This window comes from Callithrix jacchus, chromosome 12, assembly GCF_049354715.1.
Source record: "Callithrix jacchus isolate 240 chromosome 12, calJac240_pri, whole genome shotgun sequence".
Taxonomy (NCBI): Eukaryota; Metazoa; Chordata; class Mammalia; order Primates; family Cebidae; genus Callithrix; species Callithrix jacchus.
Genome location: NC_133513.1, coordinates 94,476,805 through 94,496,779, shown reverse-complemented (window position 1 = coordinate 94,496,779; position 19,975 = coordinate 94,476,805). Strand labels below are relative to the sequence as shown.

Genomic DNA, 19,975 nt, shown 5'->3' with positions numbered 1-19,975 from the left:
ACAAAGAAAATTCCAGGCCCAGATGCTTCACTGGTGAATTCTATCGAGCATTTAAAGAAGCATAATATCTCATAGGCAAACTCTTAGAAAATAGATGAGGGAACACTTCCAAAATTATTTTCGTAGGCTAACATGACAGTCAGCTAGAGACATAGAAAACAAAGCAACAAAACAATATCCCTTACAAACACAGATATATACACATAAAAATCCTTAAAAAGAGATCAGCAAAGTGAATCCAACAACATAAAAAACACAAGAAAACATCTTTGTAACTTTGGATTAGTCAAAGGTTTTTTTTTTTTTTTTTTTGAGATACAATAACAAGTAACATATGCCACAAGAGAAAAAGTCAATACAGTGAACTTAAAATTAAGAAGTTGGTTTCTGAAAGACACTTCTAAGAAAATAAAGAAACGAATTATGAATGGGGAGAAAATATTTGTGAATCACATCTGATAAAGCATTTACAACTTAGACTATATCAAAGAATCTCAAAACCCAATAACCACTCAATTAAAAAATGAGTAAAAGATTTTAACACACTTCACCAAAGGAGATATACACATGGCAAAGAAGCACATAAATAGATGTTCAGCATTATTAATCATTAGAAATAGACAATTTAAAACCACAATGAGGATGACTAAATTAAGACTGTGCTCAGTACTGGCAAGAATGTGGAATAACTGGAACTCTCATACACTGCTATACCATAATGTAAAATGGTAAACCACTGTGAAAAAGGGTTTGGCAGTTTCTAAAAATTTTAAACATACACTTACCATATGACCTAGTCATCTGCTTCTAGGTATTTACCTCAGAGAAATACAAGCAAAAAGCATACATTCATCCTAAGATGTTTATAAATTCATCCCAAGACGTTTCTATGTTTATAGAAACTTTGTTAATAATAACCAAAAATGGGAAACAATTAGCGAAGGAGTATTGTTACAATACAATATAACACTACTTAGCAAATTTTCAAAAGAAATGAAATAATTGATAGGTGACTCTCAAAAAAAATTGTGCTTAGAGGCTGGGCGTGGTGGCTCATGCCTGTAATCCCAGCACTTTGGAAGGCTGAGGTGGGCAGATCATGAGGTCAAGAGATTGAAACCGTCTTGGCCAACATAGTGAAACCTCATCTCTACTAAAAAAAAAAAAACACAAAAATTAGCTGGGCGTGGTGGCGTGTGCTCGTAGTCCCAGCCACTCGGGAGGCTGAGGCAGGAGAATTGCTTGAACCCAGAAGGCAGAGGTTGCAGTGAGCCGAGACTGTGCCACTGCACTCCAGCCTGGTGACAGAGACTCCATCTCAAAAAAAAAAAAAAAAAAAAAAAAAAAATTGTGCTTAACGAAAAGAGACAGGCAAGAAAGCACCTAATATATGATTCCATTTTTATACAACCCCCAAAAATGCAAATTAATCAATGTTGAAAGAAAGCAGATCTGTGGTTTCCTGGAGACTAGGGCAGGAGGGAGGTGGGATGGAATCTGATAAGAAAGGAAGGAGGGATTAACCAAGGGGCATGAGCATATTACCTTCATTATTTATGGTTTCACTGGTGTGTGTGTGTGTGTATGTCAAAATTTATTAACTTGTACACTTTTTTTTTGAGACAGGGTTCACTCTGTTGCCCAGGCTGGAGTGTACTAACTTAAGCAATCCTCCTGCCTCAGCCTCCCAAGTAGCTGGGAGTACAGGTGCTCATTACCATACCTGGCTAATTTTTAATTTATTTTTTATAGAGACGAGGTCTGACTATGTGTTGCCCAGGCTGGTATTTAACTCTTGAGCTCAAGCAATCCACCTGCCACAGCCTCCCAAAGGGCAAGGGCTGAGACTACAGGCGTGAGCCACCATGCCTGGCCAAGTTGTACACTTTCAGTATGTCCATTATAATGCCAATTATAACTCAATAAATCTATTTTAATAAAAAACTCAATAAATAAAATGGTTACAAAAGAAGGTAAGCATTCATTAAAATCTTTTTTCAGTATTAGCTAGAACAAAAGATTAATAATCTTTTCAGTATTATTAGCTACAATAGAAAGACAAATTAAATCAACAATGATATATCACTACACACCCCCACAAATGGCTCTAATTTAAAAAAATACTGACAATAGCAAGTGCTGGCAAGGATATAGAAAAATCAAACTCTTATACATTGTTGGTGAAAATATAAAATGCTTAAATTAAAAAAAAATTTAAAAAATAAACAGGGATGAGGTACTGCTATGTTGCCCAGACTGGTCTCCATTTGCAAAATCCCATGCCACTCTGGGAAACAGCTTGGCAGCTTCTTTTAAATGTAAGCATACACTTTCATAAAATCCAGAAATCACACTTCTATATTACCCAAGAGAAATGAAAACAGTATGAACATAGAAAAGCCTGTATGGAAATGTTTTCAGTGGCTTTACTAAGAATCAGCAAAAACCGGAAACATTCCAAATATCTTTAAACCTAATGAATAAACAAACTGGCTCATTCACATAATGGACTACTACTCAGCAATAAAAAGCAACAAAGTATACATACAATCACATGGATGAATCTCAAAGCCAAACACAAAAGGCTGCATATTCCATGATTTATCAGAGGTTCATAATAAAACAAACTATAGGGATAAAAATCAGACGAACAGTTGATAACACTTGCTAGTGGGTAGGGGGAGTAAACTGACATGAAGGGGCGTAGAGAACTCCTGAGGATGAAGAAAATGTATATGCTGATGTGATGATTACACAACTGCAAAATTAACAGAAAAATGTCTTAAAAAGAGTGAATTTTGCTGCATGGAAATTATGCCTCAAAAACCAGACTTAGATTAATTATAAATGAATGAAAATACACATTTTAGGCCTGGCACAGGGAGGCAGAGGCAGAAGGATCACTTGAGTTCAGCAGTTTGAGGCTACAGTGAGCTATGTTAATTGCCACTGCACTCCAGCCTGGGCAACTGCGCCCTGCCCCTTGTTGTATTTAAAACACAGCCGTTTTTTTAAGAGACAGGGTCTCTTAAAAAGAAAAGGTATACATTTTAAAAGACATGCGTGAAACATGCAGATAAAGCATGTTTGGTTTGGTAACAATGTACTTTAAACGCCACAAGGGGCAGGGCACAGTGGCTCTCACTTGTAATCCAGCACTTTGGGAGGCTAAGGCAGGAGGATCACTTGAGGCCAGGAGTTTAAGACCAGCCTGGGCAACATAGTGAGACCCTGTCTCCACAAAAAATTAAAAGGGTGCTGTGGCTCGAGCCTGTAACGCCAGCTACACTGGAAGGCTGAGGCAGGAGTACTGCTTCAGTCCTGGAGTTGGAATTGCAATGAGCTATAATTGTGCCACTTCACTACAGCCTGGGTGACAGAGGAAGACCCTGTCTTATACATACACACATAAATCCAACAAGGAAGAAAACAAATGTAACCTCTTTCTCTTCTCCAGAGCAAAGAATGCCAAATGCTGACAGTCAGGATACAGAACACTGGGCTTCATATGCCTGCTGTCATCTTTTCTCTGAGTTGTGCAAAGGATTCTGTCCATCCTGTTGCTCAACTAATTTTCTAATGGAAGCAGCATTTATCATTCTGTGCCCTTGGCTAACAACATGATAAACAATTTGGTGCTTCTGAAGGTGATATTCCTCCTTTTGAATCACTTTTTTCGCCAGATGTCAAAAGTGGGTATATAGGGAATAAAAAAGATAGGTTCAAATTGCTGGAGGCACTAGCTCTTGAATAGGCTGGAGAACTAAGGGGCTGACCACAGGGGTTCATGCAGATTCCCAGGGCACTTTTTCTGAGGTGGAGTTTCACTCTTGTTGCCCAGGCTGGAGTGCAATGGCATGATCTGGCTCACTGCAATCTCTGCCTCCCGCGTTCAAATGATTCTCTTGCCTCAGACTCCCGAGTAGCTGGGATTATAGGTGCCTGCCACCACACTTGGCTAATTTTAGTAGAGACGGGGTTTCACCAGGTTGGTTAGGCTGGTCTTGAACTCCTGACCTCAGGTGATCCACCCACCTCGACTTCCCCAAAGTGCTGGGATAATAGGTGTTAGCGACCGCACCCGGCCCCCAGGGCACTTCTTGAAGGCACAGGTGTACAGGTCCTCAGATTTTGGACAGGTTCCAATTTGAACAATTATATTCTCACTCCCTTAGTACTCCGTGCTGTTTCTAGTGGACACAGAATTCTTATTCACTTCCTGCACTAAACTGTCGTGTAGAGTTGCTGTGCAGCTGTTAAACAGCTGCCACATTTCTGTCCATATACAGTCTCTAAAGCATTTTTGGATGAAAGGTTATATAAACAGATTTTATTTTATGTATTTGTTGCCTTACCACTTACTTGTAGGTTTTGTGATGTAACTATTAAATCCAAATCCATATTCCACAGCACATCAATGTTTAATTTCTTCCCCCACCTGCTCTCCAATGCTCTCTAAACAGCAAGGCTCTTACCACGAGGGTCCGTAGACAGAGTGTCCCTGCAGGAGCACGGGGGTCCAAAGCAGCCACAAGATCCCACACTTTAATTTTTCTAAAGATCAAAAACGGAACAAAAATGTTAGTTAAAAGCAAAAGTAAGGGAACACAGGAAGAAGAGCAAAAATTAATGGTAATAACTATGGATAGTGAATATAGTTTAAATGTATGTGATTAACCTAAAATTGAGAAACAGGCTAGCTTTAACCAAACTGAAGATAGTTAATGGTGCAGATATACCATACTTTGGGATCAAGAGGAGATCTTGTACATTAGACCTCTTAATGATAAGACATTACACAGACCTAGAAATCTACAACTCTGAGGCATCCTCTTCCTGGTCACTTCTAAGAGTAGCTCAGGTAACATATACTGAGGGACTGGGGTCCATATAAGAGTACTGGAGTTTGGCCGGGTGTGGTGGCTCATGCCTATAATCCCAGCACTTTGAGAGGCCGAGGCGGGTGGATCACCAGGTCAAGGGATCGAAACCATCCTGGTCAACAAGGTGAAACCCTGTCTCTACTAAAAATACAAGAATTAGCTGGGCTTGGTGGTGCGCGCCTGTAGCCCCAGCTACTTGGGAGGCTGAGGCAGGAGAATTTCTTGAACCCAGAAGGCGGAGGTTGCGGTGAGCCGAGATCGCACCATTGCACTCCAGTCTGGGTAACAGCAAAACTCCATTTCAAAAAAAAAAAAAAGAGTACTGGAGTTTATACAGGCAAGCCCTCATGTTTTGATTTAAATAAGGTAAGTGTAGCTCTTTGAAAAATCTTTTATAGCCATGTTTCCTCAAGGTACATAACAGACAAATTCCAAGAAAAGTGGATACAAATCAAAGCCAGGGCAATGAGAAAATATCGTCTTGACTGAGCTGGAACATGTCACCAAACTCTGAACAGTTTCCCAAGGTTATAACAGTGATGGCTGACTCGAAGCAGGAGTGAGCAGTCTACACTTCCTGCTGTTTGCATTGGCTAGTGAATGTATCAGTATAGTAAGCTCATGAAATAAAATAATGTGTTAGCTTCTGATATGTAAAAACCTGCCAATATTTGAACTGTAGTCTTCTACCCTTCACCCTCAAAATCAAACACTTTGACAAAAAGAAATGATAGAAGAGTCCTTCATAAGTGAATACACTTATGAAGGAGTCTCCCTCTGTTGCCCAGGCTAGAGTGCAGTGGCGTGATACTGGCTCACTGCAACCTCTGCCTCCCTGAATCAAGCAATTCTCCTGCCTCAGCCTCCCGAGTAGCTGGGATTACAGGCACCTGCAACCACGCCTGGCTAATTTTTGTACTTTTAGTAGAGACTGGGTTTTGCCGTATTGGCCAGGCTGGTCTCAAACTCCTGATCTCAAGTGATCCGCCCATCCTGGCTTCCCAAAGTGCTGGGATTACAGGCATGAGCCACCGTGCCCAGCTTACTTTTGTTTGAATTTACTGTGTTTAGGATTGGTGGACATGGGGTCCATTCACAACATGAATGGATTCCATAACCGCTAGAAATTAGAAGAAAATAAAGATGACTAAACTCATTATAAATGAAATGCTAGGATGACAAGTGATGACAAGAGAACTATATTTTTAAAAATTACTCAAAGAGATCAAAAATCAAAGAAATCAAAATTCAAGATCCTACCACACCAAGTCCCCAAATTCTGCCCTCTAGTGTTTTCTGTTTTGTTAACAGGTTACCAATTTACATGTGTATCCTGTTAACACTGGGTTTCTCTTGTTCTTTGCTTTACAGGGCAAAACAGCCAAAAACATAACCAAATAACAAAATATTAATGACAACTTTGTGCAAACAAGTATAATAAAATGACTGGAAAGAGTATTTCAGGATACTAAAGCAAGGAGAGGTGAATATACAGATTAAAAAAATATGCTATTAGATACTTTGTGTAAAATCTATAAGCTTTTAGAAACAAGGAATGGTTATGTTTAACACCATAAACATAAGGAAGGATTAAGAGGTAGATTTTCTTTTTTTTTTAACACTGTTTTTTATACTCACCCATCATAGGCCCCACTGACTATCCTCTTGTTATCAAATCGAATACAACGCACTAATTCCTCATGGCCTTCTAACACTCGTAAACATGCACCACATTCTATGTCCCATAATCTGGAAGAGAAAAGTGAGTCAAGTGATTTTTCACATATTCTAAGTCTGGAGTGTTATAATAATACACTTCATATGCCTTCTAAAAACTCACAAAATAAAATCAATCACCACCCACATAGAAAGTACCATTTTCAATGTAATTTATTTCCTTTCTGCTATATAACTCATGCAGAAAAATGTAGGTTTAAGTTCAAATGTAGTATGTATTTTCAAAGTATAATGCTTTATATAATTCTGTAACCAGGTTCTTCCAGGCATAAAAATGATGAATTCAAGGCACACAGTTGCCTGAGAAGAAAATGACCAAACTAAGAAAGTAGTTTCCTGAAGTCACCATACAGATTATCAGTGATGTCCTGTTCTCACAAAGCACCTCTCCCTCTGCCACAGTGGACACTTCTTTCACCACTGTCCAGGACAGTTTTTCTCAGAGAATGGAAATGCAAAGCCAGTTCTCAAAAACTTTTGTGTACTAATTTTAAAAACTGTATATTCTGAAATTATTTTTCAGAACTTTTTAAAGTGATTTCTAGGAATAATTTCCTTAGATATAACAGTAGCTCTATCTGTTTTTTTTTTTTAGTGGCCTTTTCATCCTTTTAGTACTTCACTGAAGAGAGAGGATGGATAGATCTTTCAAATTCTATTAATATCCACGTCATTCATCTTTGTGAAGAGAAAATTAAAAAATGACTTCCAACTGTGAAATCTTCATAATTTCAAGGACAGGTAACTCTATGGCCAATTATGTAATGCTAAGACCAAAATTACATAATTTCTAGTAAGAAAACATATCTTTCTTTTCACTTCTTAAGTGGCAAACAATGACAAAGAGAAAACTTAATAGCATTTTGCAACTGTAGACAGGAGAAATTTAAAAAGAAGGGCAACGACAGGGCATGATGGTTCACACCAGCACTTCAGGAGGCTGAGGCCAGTAGATCACGAGGTCAGGAGTTCGAGACCAGCCTAACCAACATGGTGAAATCCCATCTCTACTAAAAATACAAAAATTAGCCGGGCGTGGTGGCACATGCCTGTAATCCCAGCTACTCAGGAGGCTGAAACAGTAAAATCACTTGAACCTGGGAGGCCAAGGTTGCAATGTGCCAAGTACACATTGCACCAAGTCACACCACTGTACTCCAGCCTGAGCAACAGTGCAAGACTCCAATTTCAAAAAAAAAAAAAAAAGATGGGCAACAAAAGGCTTTGTTGCTGCCTCTCTGCTTCTGACCTGTAAGAAGCTACAAAAAGGAAAAACAGTTGATTATAAACATAACAAAACTGAAGACTTGATTGATCTGTGCACTAATAATGAATGGGAGCATAATATTGATCATTTACGATAAAAGGCACTTGCTGCTCACCTAATAGTATTGTCAGATGAGCCACTCACTACCAGCCTGTCCCTGTATTGCAAACAGGCAATGCCTCGTTTGTGTCCATTTAAGGTCCTCACAAATTCACAAGTACTTGTGTTCCATACCTGAAAAAGAAAACGGCATTGAGCAATTGATTTGGTGCTTTTACTGGTAAAATCTATGGCAACTGGAGTCTTAGGGAAGCAGGAAATGAGACTGAACCATTAAAGGGAAGTCAAATTCTCAAACAGAGCAAAAGACAATTTAAATTCATGGTAATAGAGGCTAATTTGCTGTTGGCTGTTATCAAGAAAATTCCTCAAACTGATTTTCTCTTCTAGGGTTAGTCTGATCTTGCAGATACATTTTTCTTGACCCTACATTTGCCCCTGCCCTTCTCACACTCACCATTATTTATAAGAATAAAATACCTAGCTCATATTGTCACACATCTCATTTATTACCTTTTCACTTGTAGACTAGTCTCTGAAATAAATACTACATATTTCTTCAGTGATGTTTAAATATGACATTGCCCTTGATCACATTTTCATATGAATTCCCCTATTCTAAGTTGGAGACTTACTGAAAGATACCTGATTACCTTTATAGTTCTATCCCCAGATGCAGAAACGATGTACTTGTCATCAAAGTCTACAACATTGACAGCAGCTCGGTGTCCAACCAGCACCCTCCGGAGGGTAATGTCAGTTGGGGAGGCCATATCCCATACAGCAATGGAACGATCTTTGGAGCACGTCACCATCATGCCATTATTGAAACGCAAGTGCAGAACTGCTTCACAATGGTGAATCAATGTGTTTAGCATTTCACCTGTATTTACATCCCACACTCTGGAAGTGACACATGAGACTTAGAAGGTACTCAAGCTACAATCTGTTATCTATATTTGACCATCATATGCCCTGCCACTCCTCATATTTTCATGGTAAGTGTTATAATTCTACTCTTTAATTCCTTTGCAGCACTAAGCTGCGGTAAATACTGATGGATTGTGGGAAAGTGGTAGAGAGAAGCCCAGACTGGGAGAGTGGGAGAAGGAAGGGGATGGGATGTTGCCAGTGTGTCCTTTAGACACACTGCTTGAAATATGGGCAAGTTGTGGAGGGCAAGGATGAGGTGGCAGCCACTGTCACCTAATAATTTGGCCCAGACTTGAAGATTATTATAAAACTTCTGACATTCAATTTGATACCATTAATAAGATACATTTTAAATGGGGAATCTGATTAATAACAGTAGCATTAGTGCCCATCCCAATAAAACCCTCAGGAGCCAGAAATGACATAGGTCAAGATGCTTCTGTCACATACTTAGCAATGCAAATTTGAGTTTGATTTCCCTGGATCTCAGGTCTTATCATAGAGGTCAAAGGCCAAGATAACCACAACTCTTAATTATAAGCCCCCCATTTCTGTGCTTTGAAGTGGGTACAGGTTTAAAATAGCCCTCTCATTGTAAATACAGGCTTCACAGAAGAGTGTGGGGCCACTGGATAGCTTGGGAATTTTGTGTGATGACATATTTGATTATTCTATTTTTGTGTATTTACTTTGGGTTTTATAACATGTTATTTCCTTTTTCCAGTTTAGCCCCCTTTTATGGAATATCATTTTTTCTTTATCTTATAAATGATGTTAGCATCTACAGTATTTCAGATTCAGTGAGGCACTTGCTCCACAAGCACCAATAAATGTTAAATGTCAATAATTACACGGACCGAGTTTGCTATGCCTTTAAGTCAAAAGACAAAAACCACAAACAGTCTTTTCTATTCACAGAGGATAACTTGGAATGGTAAACATTTAACTTCAGAGTATCGAACAATGCAGTTAACTGCTTTTTTTCCTAGGTTTATTTTTTTTTAAAGTTACTTTTGATGCATTATGTTTGCTAAATACTTCAGCTTAAGGCAAAATTCCTAACAGAAGTTCCCAGCAGTGCTGCTGGTACCCAGAACTCAAGCTATCCTGGACTCCAGCAGTATAATGGCTGTGTCATCAAATCACTAACGCCTCTGGAAATTGAGGGCCCCTCCCTGAGTGAAGCTCGCAATTAAAAACTGCAGGGACGGCAGGGGAGGAGCTGACAAAGAGCACAGCTCACCTGTACATGTTTCAAAGGAGATAATACAGACCTGCACTACAGTTACAACCACCTAAAAGGACGGCTTCATTACATTCATGTCATTCCCCTGTGAGGTGGTTTTTATAATGCAAGCCTTACCATAAGGATAAGAAAAGTTTCTGTGATAGATGATTCTCCAAATTAAAATAGAATGTGTAGTTTCTTAAACGTGCGAAAATGTTAACTTACCTCAAGCATTCCTAAATCAAGTTTTCTAGTTCTAGACTGACACAAATGATGGGGACTCGGTGGTATATTCTTCTTTAGTTTCAGAACTGTGCCGATATATACAAAATTACTATCTATGACAAAGAACAGAGCAGAGCTGATGTTTCAAAGTTCAAAAGAGCATTTGAAATTTTCTACCTGACTGTGGAATCCGATGATCCGGTTATGATCACTCTTTCATCATACTGGAGACACAGGACAGAACCTGTATGGCCTGTGAGAATTCGCTTGCATTCCAATGTGTTTTTATCCCAGATCTAGGATGGCAAATAAGATCCTTTTGATCAATGTCATGATGGGGTGCTGTGGAGACTTGTTGGTCCTATTATGTATTTGATCTCCCAAAATAATCAAAGCCCATAGTAGTGTGGAATGCATTCTTTCCTATAAGTATAGCTAAGCGCGCGCGCATGCGCGCACACACACACATACATACATACATATACGGCTTCAGTACTAATACAAACCTTTATCCTTTTAATTAGAGAACAGAGTAGCCTATAATTATGTGAGGGCCAAAAGAGTAATAGCCCATTCAGTTCATTTCAAGAAGAGAATTTAACCCTAGAGACTTCCTATTTGTATAGTATTCTAGGGGGAAGCAGATGTCTGTCCTTTAAGGAAATGATTTTGGCTTTGGGACTGGAAACAATCTAAAATCTTCACTTACTTTCTAGAAATAATGCTTAGAGTTTATGCTGTGGACTGTGTTATGAATGTGGTCACCCTTGCTCCCTCAGCTACCTTCCTACAACTGAACAGACCTCACCTTGATTGTGTTGTCTCGAAGGCCGCTTACTATTTTCTGATCATCATACTGTAAACAGTAAACTCCTTTGCTTGTTTCACTTCGGCAGTGGATTCTCTGTAAACTATGTCTTCCACATCTCCAATTAGATTCTATTGTCTGAGAAGACAGAAAGGTAAAGAGGCAGTAATTAGGAAACGCCTAAAACCAAACCCTTTTTGGGCTTTAATGGCAATCAATGACTTAATGCTTTACTCTGTGGGAGATACATCGCTTAGGGAAAACTAAAAAATATCTATTAAAAAAGCTACTATCTAAATTTATAAAGTATTTTTCCTTTTGCAAGGTAATTAAAGATTTTTTCTAGAACCCCCTCCTGCATATCATTTGTTCAATTAAATAATAAATCTGGTGGGAAGAGATGACTCATCAAGAGAAGAAAAGCTATGAACTATGTGAGGTTATATGTTCAGTGCTCTTACATATGCGATGGCCATCACTACCGATGAACTTCTATGGCGGCTGAATTCAGAAGATATTTAAATATGAGCTTATGGGTACTAGTTTCCCAGTCACACTGCTATTATATGAAGGGATCAATCTCTTTAATTCTCTTTCATCTATTAGTAAACAATTTTTTAAAGCTTTAAAATTTTGCCTAGCAATTTATTTTACCTACCCTACTTAACTATAAAGAAATTGATTTTCTTTTTCTTTCTGTTTTTTTCTGAGACAAAGTCTCACTCTGTCATTCAAGCTGAAGTGCAGTGGCAGGATCTTGGCTCACTGCAACATCTGCCTCCCAGGTTCAATCAATTCTCCTACCTCAGCCTTCTGAGTAGCTGGGGTTACAGATGTGTGCCACCATGCCTGGCTAGTTTTTGTATTTTTAGTAGAGATGGCGTCTCATCATGTTAGCCTGGCTGGTCTCGAACTCCTGACTTTAGGTGATCCACCTGCCTTGACCTCCCAAAGTGCCGGGATTACAGGCGTGAGCCACCACGCCAGCCAAGAGGTTGATTTTCAACTCACGTCAATAAACCTTAATGGGCTTGGTGTAACCATACTGCAACTGAAGAAAGATGTACCATTTGGAAAATACCCCAAAATACACAGATTCTTACCTCAATGTCTTGTATAATTTTAGGATAAAGTGCTCTATAAAAAGAGTTGGGAGGAGTATTCCCATCAGGAGGTTTGTTTTTGAATAAATACTGTCCCCTAAAAAAAAAAAAAAAAAATATTTCCCAATGAAAATCATGACATTAAATATTTACTTATTTATTTATTTTTTGAGACAGAGTCTTGCTCTGTTGCCCAGGCTGCAGTGCAGCAGTGTGATGTTGACTCACTGCAACCTCCACCTCCTGGGTTCAAGCAATTCTCCTGCCTCAGCCTCCTGGTAGCTGCAATTACAGGCGTTTACTACCAAGCCCGGCTAATTTTTGTATTTCAGTAGAGATGGGGTTTCACCACGTTGGTCAGGCTGGTCTTAAACTCCAGGCCTCAAATGATCCGCCCGCTTGGCCTCCCAAAGTGCTGGGATTACAGGCATGAGCTACCATGCCCAGCCAACATATATGTAAGGAGCTTCATACATTTTCAAAGTGTTTTCACAGTTACCATCCTATATACTCTCCAAAGCTGCCTGGGGAGGTCCAAAAGTAATCTTGATTTCAGCCTTCTGGTATCTAAGGAATCTGCCTAACATTGATTTGCTTTTGGGTAAAACATTATTTCCAGTGTAGAACATTGGAGTACCAAACCTTTAGGAATATTATGAGTAGACAAATGGAATATGTATAATCAGAATTCATCTACTGGTCTATTAAGACTACTGCATAGATTCACTGGCCTCATCTTTTGGAAATTTTGTTGGTAATGGTAACTATTACCTTTGAACTAGCACATACCCCATAGTCTTTTTTTTTAACTATGTCAGTGGACCCCTGCATTGCAGACAACAGTAATGCCTGTAATGGAGATCACTTCTTCTAGGTCTTTATTTGTGTGGGGTAAGATGTGGTGGCTGCTCAGTCACCCAGGCTGCTGCTGATCAGTGCAACTATTCTTTGAAATGAGCAATTCAGTTCATTTCAACAGAAAGCAAAAGGATCACAGGTGTGTCCAGTGGCAGCTAGGGAAGAAGATAAATAGAAATGCCTAAGAGCACTGTGCTATCAAGTCTAAGGCATGAAACTGACTTTCACAGGTGTGTTCCTGGCTGTGTACATACATACATGTACTTAACTGCCTTCCCTGATTCCAGTGAGCAGCATTTGTTAGTATCTCCTTCCTTATGACAGCACATCTCTGGAATACTCATATCCCAAGCTAGATCTTTGCTACAAAAAAAATCAGTAAATGGCAATCACTTCCTGCTGGGTAAAAAATTTAATTCCTCATCCTGAAGTTAAGAACCCACCAAACACGGTGTGGAAGCTAGTAAACCCCACTATGGGTGTACTAACTGCTGTTCTCACTGGCACCGTGCCTTGCAAAGTGGAGATAGACAGAAATGCCTCTGAGTGTAATCCTGGCACCAGAGAAATCACGTTTTCTCAGGGCCAGTCATCCACTCCTCCCTCTATAGCTCCATTACGATGTAATTAATTGTTTGGTGTCTCCAGGAGTGCTTCTCCCCTGCCCTCTCCCTATTATACACCTTGAAAATTAGTTGAGAAAATTTCCTATCAGGAAGGTAGCTGGCTCTAAGTTCTATGTTAATACAGAAAAGAAAATCTGAAATAGAGCAGAGAAAATACTACTTATAAAAAGGGGGATTAATGAATGAAACATGATACACCAGCATAAACCAAAGGTCAAACAAGATGCATTATAAAATAATTTTGGATTAATGGCACATTACTCTGTACAGAATTATTCTATAAACACTTTGCAGGCAAATAATAATTTTGAACGTGAAGATTTTAAGTTTGACTCCCGAGTCCACATTCTTAACTACTTTAATGTTTCTTAATGCCCACCATTCCTCAGATTCCTGTCTTCTTTTAATCTCTAGCACTCCAAGATTTTCTTCCTATCCAACGATACTATCTCTACATTCTAAGGAAAGAGAACCCATGTAAGCTTCTGATTTTGTTTTCCACCTCACTGCATTTATCATGTATTGGTAAGGTATCTGAATTTCTTCAAATCAAAGTGCTACAGAAAGGGGTGGCTAGGTATTGAAAACTGGCTTCTGTCTTTATGTTTTAAGTCAAAACCTTTTATGATGGAAGATCTTTGACAACAGGGACTACTACTATTTGAAATGCCTTGTACCTATGAGAATGTGAGTACATGATAAATGTTAAATATTAAATTCAGAATGTTATCATAAAATGTGATCTGCTGATTTAAAAAATGGACTTTTCCCAAGTGGTCTTTTATTGTACTTTTAAGAGTTACATTACTGAGCAGAGATCATATTCAGTGTTACTGAAGAGAGAAAACTACAGAGTTCATGTCCCAGGAGAAGACTGTCAAATCCATCTAGACATAAAATACAACATCAAAGACCAAATGAAAATTTAGAGATACAAAGCTTTATTAGAAAGTTGTATTTATCTACTATTTTGGGTTAGTAGAAATGGAAGAACCTTTCTTTTCTTTTATTTATTTTTTTTAGAGACAGGGGTCTCACTATGTTGCCCAGGCTGGAGCAGTGGCTATTCATAGGTGCCATCCCACTACTGATCAGCATGGGAGTTTTGACCTGCTCCGTTTCTGACCTGGGCCGGTTCACCTCTCCTTAGGCGACCTGGTGGCCCCCTTGCTCCTGGGAGGTCACCATATTGATGCTGAACTTATTACGGACACCCAATGGACATAGCACACCATAGCCCAGAACTCCTAGGCTCAAGAGAAGAGTTGGGACTCCTCATACTTGTAGTCCCATCTCAGCCTCCCGAGTAGCTGGGACTACAGGCATGTGCCACTGAGCCTGATGGAAGAACCTTTCAAAGCTAGCATATGGGGAAAGAGATAACATGGAAAGATTTTATTGACATATCAGGCTTGGTAAAAGCACTTGAAAGAAGAAAATGAGAAACTGATGGAGTAAATTTTTTTTTTTTTTTTGAGACGGAGTCTTGCTTTGTCACAAGGCTGGAATGCAGTGGCAAGATCTTGGCTCACTGCAACCTCCAACTCCGGGTTCAAATGATTCTCCTGCTTCAGCCTCCCAAGTAGCTGGGATTACAGGCACAGGCCACCATGCCCAGCTGATGTTTGTATTTTTAGTAGAGACAGGGTTTCACCATGTTGGCCAGGATGGTTTTGATCTCCTGACCTCATGATCTGCCCACCTCAACCTCCCAAAAAGTGCTGGGATTACAAGTGTGAGCCACTGTGTCCAGCCGGAGTCAAATTTTTTTTTTTTTAAAGGGAGGACAACTGACACAGGAATAAAGGCAACATGTAAAAACAGAAGCAGAAAGAAAGTCGAAGGAATACTGGAAGAGGTCAACATGGGGTTGATTATTTGCAATTTCATAGGTAATATCATGGGATTAAGAGGATACATGTGCCCAAAGACAAGGGGATATAGTCAGAACTGAAAAATACTCAAAGAGCAGGAATGGGTTTCTGTGGATGAAGAGATGGGGGAAAATGTGTTAATTAGTGCTGGATCCTATATTCTTCACCTACCCTTTAAAATGGCTCAAAAGTCATCTTCTCAATGATCATTTTTAATTTGTAACTAACATAGCAGATCTTACCATTTAGTGCCAATTCCAATCAACACTGTGGAGCCTACTCTTTCTTACCTTTGGCATTTTCACATTGATCTGTCAAGAAATGCCCACTTACTTCTTGATCTCTCTGCCTTCAAAAAAGGAGGTAGTAAACTCCCAATGTCTGATGAAGGCTTACTGTCATTTACAGTCCAAATGAAAACACAATATATTTTAACAGGGAACAGAACCTTGATAGCTAAAGGAATGAATCTCCTTAATTGAAATTTCAGGAGTTATTTGGAAAAGATTCTTTCTTTTTTTTTCCCTGAGGACAGAGAAATCTTCTTAGCTGCCCTAAAATTTTCCCATGTAGTACCTATTGTATTCCCAAGGCTGGTTCCAGCACTCTTAGCAAAATGATGGACCCTGAATGCCATATAACTCTATTTTTATTAGCTTTGTTGTACTATTATTGGAGAGTTTATTTTTAACATATGAAGTAGGTTATGAAAGGTAAGATTTCTATTTTTTCTATGTAGTGAGAATTTAAAAAGTCGTAATAATATTCTTGTGTGTGTGTGAGAGAGAGAGAGAGACAGACAGACAGACAGACAGACAGACAGAGACAGACAGACAGAGAGAGGGTCTTGCTCTATTGTCCAGGCTGGAGTACAGTGGCATGATGATAGCTCACTGTAGCCTCAACTTCCCAGGCTCAAGCCATCCTCCCACCTCAGCCTCCTGAGTAGCTGGGATTATAGGCACGCACCATCAGGCCCAGCTAATTTTTTTATTTTTCTTTTTTTTGTAGAGATGAGGTCTCACTACGTTGCCCAGGCTGGTCTCAAACTCCTGGGCTCAAGTGATCCTCTTGTCTTGGCCTCCAAAAGTGCTGGGATTACAGGAGTGAGCCACCCCACCTGGCCAACAATATTCTTTTACTATGTAATCGTTACATAGCCTAAAAATAGTCTAGTTTTTTGTTCCCTTAAATCAATTTGAGAGAAAAATTTAAACAGTCTTCCTAATAGCCAAAATAATAAAAATCTCTGAAGCATTTGGTATAATATTTATAGGTCATTGTATTTATTATATGTTAATAAGTTTCAAAGACAGGAAAAAAAAGAGCCAACTATATTTTCATGAAAATTCTAAGGAAAGCTGATCCATGAAAATTAATCTTTGAAAAGTGTTCTCTATACTTGTTTTCCTCTTTATGAGGCAAGATAAACAACTGATAAAATTAATGTGGAAGGACAGTATGAAGCACACACATGCCTATTATCATTTTTTCTGTCAACTAAAATATTTAATATGTCACCTTTATGAATGATTACTCTGAGAGAAAATTATTTAAAGAAAGACATCTTCCAGAAGTTCTAATGAAATGGTGCTATTAAGAGAATAACAAAAAATTAGTGAAGTCTCTTAGGCTGCTAACTGTATGATGCTTCAGGGAATTCTAAATTAAACCAGAAAATCTTGAAAAACAGAAGTCTTAAGAAGAAACAATGATTTATACTGCATTTCATTTTCACTTTTTCTGATAGCTAAAGTTCTTATTCCACTTGGGCATAAAAATAATTTTTGATTACAAAGGTGACAAAACACCAAAGGGATAAGATAAAGGCAAGAAATTTTCTGAAAGAAAAGAAAATCATTTGTCGTAGATTATATTTTAGGGGAAAGCTAGACTGGATGGTTTCTATGTGATTCAAAGTCATCTACTTGCCTCATAAATTGCCCATCAGCCCTTCTGCAGGATACCAACTTCTTCTTTCTTTTTTTTTTTTTTTGAGATGAAGACATGCTCTGTAGCCCAGGCTGGAGTGTAATGGCTCAATCTCTGCTCATTGCAACATCCACTTCCTGGGTTCATGCGATTCTCCTGACTCAGCCTCTAGAGTAGATGGGATTACAGGTGTGTGCTACCACACCCGGCTAACTTTTGTATTTTTAGTTTTGCCATGCTGGCCAGGCTGCTCTCAAACTCCTGACCTCAAGTGATCTGCCCACCTGGGCCTCCCAAAGTGCTGGGATTACAGGCATGAACCACTGTGCCCAGCCACAGGATACCAACTTCTGTACAGAGAACAGAATGCTTTAAACAGGAGGGCTGGTCAGCTTTCCATTATTTTTTGCAAAGCAGTATTAATATAATATCATGTCATTTTTTGATAGGTAAGAAGAAAAACTGCTAAGTACATGAACAATTGTTCTTTGTTACATTTTAAGCTACAAATCAGCAAAATCACCGTATTAAATGAGAAATGGTCTCACTGGCTCCCCAAAAATCTTTCAGTGACTGTGAATGGCCAGGTCCTGAGACTCTGTAATAGTAAGAAAGTTAAAGGCTCACCACCCTCTTCGTTCTGCCAGGCCTCTCCACAAAGAATCTGTCCTGACCATTCTCTCGATGAGCTTCTTCCATAACATGCCATCAGAGGTCACTCGGTACCATTCCTTGCACACAAGTTCAGCAGCACATAGTGATTTGGCATCCAGGTATGACAGAATGTTCTCAGCAATATGATCCAAACCCCGAGCTTTCAGTAGGGGGAGGAGGCAAAGAAAAAGAACACAGAGGGTGGTGAATGATTTTTTACAAAAGATCCTTTAAAACAGAACAGCATTTGTTCTGCTATGAAGGCACATCATTGTCCCTAGCGTGGTCCAGTTTCTTTTTCAAACAGAGGCTTGGGTAAAATGAGTGTCAATTTTTCCATAAGGTTACAGAAATGAACGGTATTTTCCATCTTCCTTTAGATAAGGAAGTTAAAGCTAACAACCAGCAAACCCCCCCAAGACATTAAAAATAAAAAGGATTCCAGAAAACAATTCACATCTATCTATATGGATTTCAGCACTAGGGGATGTTCTATGGATGGCATCTCAAACTCTATGATTCAGACCCCCCCAAATCTCTATATTAGGTCCATTTCTCATTCTGTTTCTATTACTGCTGCCGTTCCAAAGCTGTTCGGTAGAAGAAATATCCTTTAAATGTACTGGGGGAGAGACACTAAGTCAGAATGTGCTGGGTTATAGAATTTTGGGCATGCAGAATGGAGAGAAGAAGGAAATACAGAATGGTATGGAAATATCCCAAGAGAAAGACAGAAAGGTATGTTTAAGTTCAAGAATGAGCTTAATTTTAGATGTTAAAAAAACTGTATTTGAGAGTAGCTGCTGCTATAAAATCTAAATGACAGTTGAGCTGAGCAAAAATGAAAAAAATTCCAGACCAAAAGATAACTTGGTTATCATTTAAGAGAATACTTGTAGGATGTGCAGACAAAAACAATGGAGAATAGATCTTGGGGAGTGTAAACCAGGTGGGCTTCCCAATTAAAGTTTTCTACCACCCAAATCTGTACCTAGGTCTTAGAAGAAAAGATCCTATAAAATAAGATGATCTCACTAAAAAAACTTTGGCCTGCTGTTCTAAATTTACAACTTAGACAAAAACATTCAAAGTCATTTCTGTTTACAACATACATATCAGAGGTTTTCTACAGACTTAAATAGTTCAGAAGGATTCCTTCATACTCTCACTCCTATAGGCACAAACTTAACAGGAAAGAGAACATTGCATTTCGTTTTTTGCCTTTCCCCTGAATCATACAGAGGCATACTTGGACGCCATTAGCAATGAGCCAAATGTGCTTAAGTATCATTTTAATTATAAAGACTGTATGGATATCAGTGACACTTTCAGCACACGTGAGAAAGAAAGCATTAAATGGATCTTGTTTGGCTGGCATCACGCTGGCATTTAAGCATAAGCAGATGGAGACATGCATTACCGAATTCTTATTAAAGGAACATGAACAAAAGCCAATTAAAGATATAATAATTAGTTTGTCATGTAAAATACAGTAATGGCATAATTCCTGGATCTTTATATTAAAACTTTCTACACCATCAGAAATTTCCAAAATGCAGTCCTGTGTTTTTAATGGCTGCCATCAAATTGCTCCTGATATTCACCATGTACCTATAATAAGTCTTTGGAAGTAATTTCACCTAACACTCCAAACAAACCCATTACATTAATGGACTACAGGCACTTTTTGAAGTAGTTTGGTTTACTAAACATAGCCAGATGGTAAAGGTTTATAAGTTTAAACGGCCATAAAGCATTAGATTGATGATTTAATACCTCATAGAGTG

The 19,975-nt window shown here is 38.8% G+C and overlaps 1 protein-coding gene across 50 annotated transcripts in view; it reads right to left on the bottom strand.

Annotated features, from left to right (window-relative positions):
* Window positions 1-19,975, bottom strand: part of BTRC (beta-transducin repeat containing E3 ubiquitin protein ligase) — a 205,379-nt gene that overhangs the window by 17,299 nt on the left and 168,105 nt on the right. For 29 of the 50 annotated variants that reach the window (XM_035268832.3, XM_035268841.3, XM_078346322.1 and 26 more), the window contains 8 exons: window positions 18,162-18,348; window positions 12,245-12,341; window positions 11,142-11,279; window positions 10,511-10,629; window positions 8,601-8,850; window positions 8,003-8,121; window positions 6,522-6,632; window positions 4,476-4,554 (listed from right to left, as the gene is read on the bottom strand). In XM_035268832.3, the coding sequence (XP_035124723.1) occupies window positions 4,476-4,554; window positions 6,522-6,632; window positions 8,003-8,121; window positions 8,601-8,850; window positions 10,511-10,629; window positions 11,142-11,279; window positions 12,245-12,341; window positions 18,162-18,348 (1,100 nt within the window). Of the gene's footprint in view, window positions 1-1,731; window positions 2,759-4,475; window positions 4,555-6,521; window positions 6,633-8,002; window positions 8,122-8,600; window positions 8,851-10,510; window positions 10,630-11,141; window positions 11,280-12,244; window positions 12,342-18,161; window positions 18,349-19,975 lie in introns of those variants that run through there. The other 21 variants (XM_078346311.1, XM_078346307.1, XM_078346314.1 and 18 more) reach the window with 1 other exon arrangement.